The sequence below is a fragment of the Ranitomeya imitator genome, chromosome 1 (genome assembly GCF_032444005.1).
Source record: "Ranitomeya imitator isolate aRanImi1 chromosome 1, aRanImi1.pri, whole genome shotgun sequence".
Taxonomy (NCBI): domain Eukaryota; kingdom Metazoa; phylum Chordata; class Amphibia; order Anura; family Dendrobatidae; genus Ranitomeya; species Ranitomeya imitator.
This window is the reverse complement of record NC_091282.1, coordinates 1,157,934,344-1,157,942,934: the sequence shown is the minus strand read 5'-3', so window position 1 is coordinate 1,157,942,934 and position 8,591 is coordinate 1,157,934,344. Positions and strand designations below refer to the sequence as shown.

The 8,591-nt window shown below is 47.8% G+C and overlaps 1 protein-coding gene and 1 long non-coding RNA gene across 2 annotated transcripts; one reads left to right on the top strand and one right to left on the bottom strand.

The window, feature by feature from the left end:
* Positions 1-251: 251 nt before the first annotated feature.
* On the top strand, positions 252-687 carry LOC138657100 (uncharacterized). Its single transcript, XR_011317009.1, has 2 exons — positions 252-306; positions 497-687. It is a non-coding gene; the product is annotated as an uncharacterized lncRNA (long non-coding RNA).
* Positions 688-810: 123 nt separating this feature from the next.
* On the bottom strand, positions 811-2,513 carry LOC138657099 (uncharacterized). The gene is made up of 2 exons (XM_069744633.1): positions 1,875-2,513; positions 811-1,399 (listed from the first exon to the last, which is right to left on the bottom strand). Exons 1-2 carry the CDS (start codon positions 2,292-2,294, stop codon positions 872-874), a joined length of 948 nt encoding a protein of 315 aa, XP_069600734.1. The 5' UTR covers positions 2,295-2,513; the 3' UTR covers positions 811-871.
* Between the last annotated feature and the right edge of the window lie 6,078 nt (positions 2,514-8,591).

Genomic DNA, 8,591 nt, shown 5'->3' with positions numbered 1-8,591 from the left:
TCACAGAGTCAAAGACACAGCACCACCGCCGCCACGAGGCATCCCGCCCAGCCTCTCCTGGATCTGTGCCCTCCGGGTCAACTCCTCCAGATCCTAGTAGGTTCCCACAATTATGTGATTTGGATTAAGTTGCAGGTCCCCTCTTAACACCCCCCCTCCCCCGGCAGCCACTGTTGCCATATATGCTGACAGACCTTGTTTTTTTTTTTTCCTTCACAGAGGCAAAGAGACAGCGCCGCCGCCGACAGCAGGAGGCATTCAACAGCGACTCAGATCCAGAAGTGCCCTCCGTGCCTCAACATCCTAGTAGGTTCCCACAATTAAGTTATTTTGATTTTGTTGCAGGCCCACTCTTTCACCCCCAACCCAAACCCCCACCCCCTCCCCCTTCCCCCCCAAGTCAGTTTTGCTTACTTTTTTTTTTTTTTTCATTCACAGAAGCAAAGACACATCGGGAGACTACTGTGTTATTAATGTTATGTTTTTTGACCCACAGCTCTCGTCACTGTCAACAAGGAGGATATTGAAGCCGGCATAGACAAGTTACTCCACACTATGGCACATATTCAGGAGCAGCACAATGTGGCAATGGAGGAGCTGCAGAAGCTGCGGGACATGTGCCAGCAGTTGTAGGCGGGCCAATAATCCATTTTTTGTTGTTCCAATTAAAAGATTTTGTTAAACTTTCATTCGATTTTTTTTTTTAGTTAACTGTACATGAATTTGTTACGTTAATTTGTTCCCTCATACAGTGCTGTGATTGAGACACACCAATCAAAAAGTAGTGATAGAATTTATAGTAAAAGCTTTTATTTGAAACATTATTTTAACAAGACAATAAAAAAAAAGGAATGTAAAAGTAGTTAGGAAATCACAAATTATGATACGACGATTGTTCCGGCTGAAAATTTTGGTGCCTGATGGGCGAAGCCATATGTAAAGGTATTGGCGTGTAGGAGTTATTAGGGGGTGGCTGGCCGAAGTGGGAAACGTGAGGATTGTGTCGCATCGATGTCTGACCCTGTGACCAACCATTGAAATTTGATGGCTCTGTCCGCTGTATTGGCCGGGAAGAGACCAAACAAGTGTTCTTGTCCAAATCGCCATCAGTACCCTTGTTTACTGCTTCCAGAATCAGACGCTCTGCTAGTATTCTTTGGTTGTCGTCCATTTTGGCCAGTTTGTCAACCACATAGTGTCCAAACCCCTCTAACGCAGGGCTAACATTTCTTGTCAACACCTTCTTTGCCAGGCTCAATAGTTCATTTGAGGCGTCTGAGGTGGCTTTCCGTTTTCTTGGACCTTGCCTCGATTGAGTCCTGGCAGGTGCAGCCTCCACTAAATCTGTTGTTGTGCAGTCCTGTGAACAGTCTAGTGTACTCTCCTGCGCACTGTCATCCTGGGGGGGGGGGGGGAAAAAACAAGTTATGAACCCGGCAACAAAAAGTAGTACCACCATAACCGCATCCAAACTATATATTCATAGTAGGTAACAAAAAGATTATAATATATTTGATGCTTAGTAATATTCTTTAACCCTCCCTTTTATTGAATACTTTGAACTACACTGTTCTGACTGCTATGGGAACCTGACCAATATTTTATAGTCTAAATAGTCTCAACAAGAGTACATCGGCAGCTTGAAGCGATACTATTTTCTATATTGCTTAGATGGTATGGTTTACATATATCTCCATTTCATACATATTAAGTTCCCCATATAATACTTGACTGCGACAGGGTTACTTATGTGTACATGTTTTTGTAACAACTTCAAACTGATGTGATAATCAGAAGTATAAAACCTAAAATGCAGAGAAAAATTATGTAATTATAGGACACATTGGTGAACTTTCGTCCAAAGAGCTACTTACTTGTTGCCCTTGTGACTCCTGCTCGGCGTGGTTCTCCGAAACTATTGGTTCCACAGGTGCCAACAATCGAAGACACGTTGAAGTCCGTGGCACCTCTTGGTCCCTCAGAAAATTAAGATGCTCAAAATACCACAGTTTTGGCACATAAACTTCTTCAGTGGAAGCTCCGGACCTTGTAGTCTGAAGAACCTTGTTCAGCTCCTTCCTCCAGACCATGCGGAGCGCCTGGATTTTCTTTTTAATAACTGCTTCATTAGCTGCCTCATCTGGTGCCTGACGATTGTAAAGCTCAATGAGCTGTAAGTAACCCTCCCTCCTCTTTTCCCTGTTACAATACTCAGGAGATTTTATTTTCCAGAGGCAGGGAAAAGACTGATAAATCTCGATGAAATCCCTGATGAACTCCACACGATTTGACATCTAAAAAGTAATTATAAAAAAAAATTACATGGTTGACAAAGAGTCCTATTAACAATACTTTTGCCAGTGTGCCAAACGCTTAACAACAGCAGCCACACAAAGCGCTCATGCCTACCATCGCTTCTTCCATCTGCCACGCCATAGGCCACCATAACCCAAAACAGTGTACCGCCCGCTTCCCTACAGCAGCCACACAAAGCGCTCATGGTGACCATACATTGTACCATCTGCCATGCTCTAGCTCAACAGACACAACCGGTCATAAGCAGTCACAACAGCGTACCATCCGCATCGCTTCAGCGGCGGAACGAAGCGGTCATGCCGAACAAACTGAGTTCCATCTACCACGCTGTAGCCCACCAGTCACGACCAGTCACGACCAGTCACAACAGCGTACCATCCGCATCGCTTCTTCCATCTGCCGCGCCATAGGCCACCATAACCCAAAACAGTGTACCGCCCGCTTCCCTACAGCAGCCACACAAAGCGCTCATGGTGACCATACATTGTACCATCTGCCACGCTGTAGCGCAACAGACACAACCGGTCATAAGCAGTCACAACAGCGTACCATCCGCATCGTTTCAGCGGCGGAACGAAGCGGTCATGCCGAACAAACTGAGTTCCATCTACCACGCTGTAGCCCACCAGTCACGACCAGTCACGACCAGTCACAACAGCGTACCATCCGCATCGCTTCTTCCATCTGCCGCGCCATAGGCCACCATAACCCAAAACAGTGTACCGCCCGCTTCCCTACAGCAGCCACACAAAGCGCTCATGGTGACCATACATTGTGCCATCTGCCACGCTCTAGCTCAACACACACAACCGGTCATAAGCAGTCACACCAGCGTACCATCCGCATCGCTTCAGCGGTGGAACGAAGCGGTCATGCCGAACAAACTGAGTTCCATCTACCACGCTGTAGCCCACCAGTCACGACCAGTCACGACCAGTCACAACAGCGTACCATCCGCATCGCTTCTTCCATCTGCCGCGCCATAGGCCACCATAACCCAAAACAGTGTACCGCCCGCTTCCCTACAGCAGCCACACAAAGCGCTCATGGTGACCATACATTGTGCCATCTGCCACGCTCTAGCTCATCACACACAACCGGTCATAAGCAGTCACACCAGCGTACCATCCGCATCGCTTCAGCGGTGGAACGAAGCGGTCATGCCGAACAAACTGAGTTCCATCTACCACGCTGTAGCCCACCAGTCACAACCAAGCACAACAGCGTACCATCTGCCACATTGTAGCCCTCCAGTCACAACAGTGTACCATCCACTTCGCTTCAGTGGTGGAACGAAGCACTCATGCCGTCCATACAGCGTTCCATCCACCACGCCCAAGCGGTTTACATACCTCGAAGCAGCGGTGCAAAGCGTGGTATATTCAGCGAGGTACAAAATTCCGATGTCCAGGTCCACCAAGTGTCCAAGTACGAAGTGAAGAAAGGAAATTTTGAAAGCAGTGAAGTGGCATTGGGAACAATAGCGCTCAGGTGACAAATTTTCCAACCAATTGTGTGCACAGAACCTTTGGCCTATCACCACACTAACTAGTGGCACAACACGCCCCTTGTGAACAACGTCACGCACAGATTATGCAAAATTTGCTCTGAATCGTCGTGTGTGACACGACCGTACGACTGTCCCATACGACTTCTACATCGCAAATACGTCATGAATTTATCGCTTCAGCGTCGTGCATCGTGTAGTGTGACCGCAGTCTACGATGTTTGAAACGATAATTAAGCGACGATGCAACGTCACAAATCGTGCCGTCGTAGCGATCTAAATTGCACTGTGTGACGGTACCATTAGACGCATTTATTTCTAAATCCCAGAAAACAGTTGCTTGCTTACTGATATAAAGCCCTTCCTGTTCAAGGTTGTATATAAACGTCAACCGCATTTCATTAAAGTGGAATCTCTTGCTGGCCACTGTGTGCTGTTCATTGGTTCTCCATTACATTCATAACAACACCTCTAATCTGGCCTTGCACATCAACTTTGGTTAGCCAGTTGCGTCCACAGTAAATTTGGCTCCCGAAATGGACTGAACAACAATTACTTCCATCTGGTCCACTTTATTGATGTCTCCCAGAATGTACAGATAAAGTGGCCACGTACAAACACCAAGGTAAGAAATGTTTTCTTACAATTCATCTATTTCTACCTGTTGATGCTTTCTGAGTCTGGTGAGCTGTATACTAAGTCCGGTCAGTTATCCTGTATTAAAACAGATTTGATGAGTTAGTAAATGTTGCCTTTCCCCCGGAAAACGATTGCTGCTGTCTGCTTCTTTGTTGGTTTTAATTGTACTAGCATGTTTTTGTTTGTCATTGGTCTGTGGAGTACGTAAAGTAATAGGTTAAGGATTCCCACCCCATAGAATTTTGCATTGGTTGTGAATAAGGGTAGAAACTCCCCTTGGTTTCACTCTGTGAGGCAGATGTACAAAAAGCCTAGATAGAATGAGAAGGGAGAAGGAAGGTGCAATAGCCCTGCAGCTGTTAGCCTTGCTTTGAAAGTCCAGAATAAGATTGCTGTGAAAATGGATTCAGTAAAGGAATCTGTGCTTAAGTAAAGAATAAAGCAAGATGGGAAGAAATCTGCCGATGGAAGAAGATGAGAATGAGAATAAAATTGTTGGCAATGCATATCAGATATTTGAGAAAAGGAAATGGTGCAGTGGAGAAATGAGGAAAGTGGTGTTTAAAAATGATGTAAAAAGGGAAAGGTTTATAAAGAATAATGGTGGTTGGTTGAAAGATCATGTCTTGGAAGGCACATCCCATAGTTTTTTTTAAAGTTTCAAAAGATGTGTAGAGGGGTGGTTACAAAGAAGTTTGTAAGGGCGATAAGTTTTGTTATCATTATCATGTGTATGACCCTTGAACAAATTAACAAGTAGTATTGCTGCCAGTGCTACTTCACAGGCGCCTTCTTCATACAATGGACCTGCAATATATACATGTTGGAACTTTGGAAATCAACACTCAGACTGCAGAGACACTAGGTGTGGTGCTCCACAACATAAGATGATGAAAGGTGTACACCCATGTCATAAAAACAGATTCCCAACAGCACAGACCAAACGTTTCCTCCTCCACTGCTTTAAAAACTAGCCTATATCATACAGGACTGTCCACAGATCATGGTGAAAGATGAGACATCTATCACTTATGAGTAGTGTTGAGCGATACCTTCCGATATCGGAAAGTATCGGTATCGGATTGGATCGGCCGATATTCAAAAAATATCGGATATCGCCGATACCGATACCCGATCCCAATGCAAGTCAATGGGACCAAAATATCGGAATTAAAATAAACCCTTTCTTTCCTTGTAGGTTCATTCTACATGAAGGAAAACAACTAAGAATAATGCAGGATGTATTTGGGGAGGTGGCGAAGACATTAAAGTCATAGAGGTTTAGCCCAATCAAATAGAATAGCATGTTTTTTTTTTTTTTTTTTTAAAGACGTTCGGAGTGAAAAAGATATTGACTATGTAAATATTTTTTTTATTTTGTCAGATATTGATGTTTCACTATTCCACGCCCTTCCCCTTCTTTTTTTTTTTACTTTTCCCACACTTTCATCTTCATCATCATCAGCATCTTTGACATCAACTTCTTCTTCACCTTATTCATCTTCTTCTTCATCCTTTACCTTTTTTTATTTTTTATTACATTCTTCATATTCATTTTATTCAACTATTATTATTCTTCCTATTCTACATATTCATTTTATTCAACTGTTATTATTCTTCCTATTATACTTCTTCATCATATTCTCATTTGTGACAGGCATTCCCGTAGTTGTTATCTATAAAAGTTGGAAGATTACACCTTCCGTTCTGCCAGTCACAAAAGTTACATTTGTCCACGTTCAGTTTGGCCTGCAGCATCAGGCTTTATCCAGGGGCACCACGAGGAGGAACGGACTCACCCCCATACACTGCTTAGTCTTCTTCTGCATATAATTGAGATAATATCTTTTGCTCTGATATTAAGTGTTATGCTTAATGTTCTTCTGCTCTTTGTTCTGCAGCCTCTTGTTCTTCTGCTTCTCGGTCTTCCATGTCGTCGTCTCCAGTGTCGTCATCTCCGCCGTCGTCGTCTTTCCCGTCGTCGTCTCCGCCGTCGTCGTCGTCGTCATCGGGGTGGTCTTCCGGGTTGTCGTCGTCGTCATCGGGGTGGTCTTCCTGGTCGTCGACTTTAGGGTCTTCAACTTGGAAATGTAGCAGAAGGTACAAGAAGGCTGAGAAAATGCCAAGAACCAGATGATGGAACTGGAACTCGGATGGCTACCCGAAGGTTCAAGAGCCTATGGAACTACCGAGGACCAGCTGACGTTACTGGAACCCGGTTACTAAGCAGGAGGTACCCGTGCTAAAAAGCACTAGCAAGGACCGCCTGACGTTGGCGGAACTCGGATACCCAGAAGGAGGCACCTAAGCCAAAGGCTCTGCCCGGAACCAGCTGACGGTACTGGAACCAGGATGGGGAGCAGAAGGTACAAGAGCAAAAGACACTGCCGAGAACCAGCTGACGGTACTGGAACCCGGATGGGTAGCCGAAGGTCCAAGAGCCAATGGAACTACCGAGGACCAGCTGACGTTACTGGAACCCGGTTACTAAGCAGGAGGTACCCGTGCCTGAAAGCACTACCAAGGACCACCTGACGTTGGTGGAACTTGGATACCCAGAAGGAGGCACCTAAGCCAAAGGCTCTGCCCGGAACCAGCTGACGGTACTGGAACCAGGATGGGGAGCAGAAGGTACAAGAGCAAAAGACACTGCCGATAACCAGCTGACGGTGCTGGAACCAGGTGGTGGACCCCAAGGCCCACAGGAGAGGAGAGAACAGCTAGGCCGTGAGGCAGCCGCAGTTACCGAACCCCAACAGTCCTACAGGGGGAGCTGGGCCTACTGGCACTACAGAACCAGCCTTGACTACCAGTTCACGCAGCCCACATAGGAAGCTCCTAAACTGGAGGCACCCTGGAGTTGGCTAACTCGACCGCAACACGACGGGGCAACGCATAGGTGTCTCAGTGAGTTTGACAGTACCCGGAAACAGCTGACGGTGCTGGAACCAGGCTGGGCACGAGGGAGTACCCGTGACAAAAACACTGCCGAGAACCAGCTGGCGGTGCTGGAACTCAGATGCGCTGCCCCAGTGTGCAAGAGCCAATGGCACGACCGAGGACCAGCTGACGGTGCTGGAACCCGGTTACTAAGCTGTAGGTGCCCGCGCTTAAAAGCACTACCAAGGACCGCCTGACGTTGGCGGAAGTCGGATACCCAGGAGGAGGCACCTAAGCCAAAGGCTCGGCCCGGAACCAGCTGACGGTGCTGGAACCAGGTGGTGGACCCGAAGGCCCACAGGAGAGGAGAGAACAGCTAGGCCGCGAGGCAGCCGCAGTTACCGAACCCCAACAGTCCTACAGGGGGAGCTGGGCCTACTGGCACTACAGAACCAGCCTTGACTACCAGTTCACGCAGCCCACATAGGAAGCTCCTAAACTGGAGGCACCCTGGAGTTGGCTAACCCGACCGCACCACGACGGGGCAAGCATAGGCGTCTCAGTGAGCTTGACACAACCCGGAAACAGCTGACGGTGCTGAAACCAGGTTTGGCACGAGGGAGTACCTGTGACAAAAACACTGCCGAGAACCAGCTGGCGTTGCTGGAACCCAGATGCGTTGCCCCAGTGTGCAAGAGCCAATGGCACGACCGAGGACCAGCTGACGGTGCTGGAACCCGGTTACTAAGCTGTAGGTGCCCGCGCTTAAAAGCACTACCAAGGACCGCCTGACGTTGGCGGAAGTCGGATACCCAGGAGGAGGCACCTAAGCCAAAGGCTCGGCCCGGAACCAGCTGACGATGCTGGAACCAGGTGGTGGACCCGAAGGCCCACAGGAGAGGAGAGAACAGCTAGGCCGCGAGGCAGCCGCAGTTACCGAACCCCAACAGTCCTACAGGGGGAGCTGGGCCTACTGGCACTACAGAACCAGCCTTGACTACCAGTTCACGCAGCCCACATAGGAAGCTCCTAAACTGGAGGCACCCTGGAGTTGGCTAACTCGACCGCAACACGACGGGGCAACGCATAGGTGTCTCAGTGAGTTTGACAGTACCCGGAAACAGCTGACGGTGCTGGAACCAGGCTGGGCACGAGGGAGTACCCGTGACAAAAACACTGCCGAGAACCAGCTGGCGGTACTGGAACTCAGATGCGTTGCCCCAGTGTGCAAGAGCCAATGGCACGACCG

Excerpts from the sequence above, each read along its gene's own strand:
- LOC138657099 (XM_069744633.1), bottom strand. The coding sequence starts at position 2,294 with ATGTCAAATCGTGTGGAGTTCATCAGGGATTTCATCGAGATTTATCAG. Across the intron at positions 1,400-1,874 it reads AGGAGTCACAAGGGCAACAA|GATGACAGTGCGCAGGAGAG; the intron begins GTAAGTAGCTCT and ends CCCCCCCCCCAG.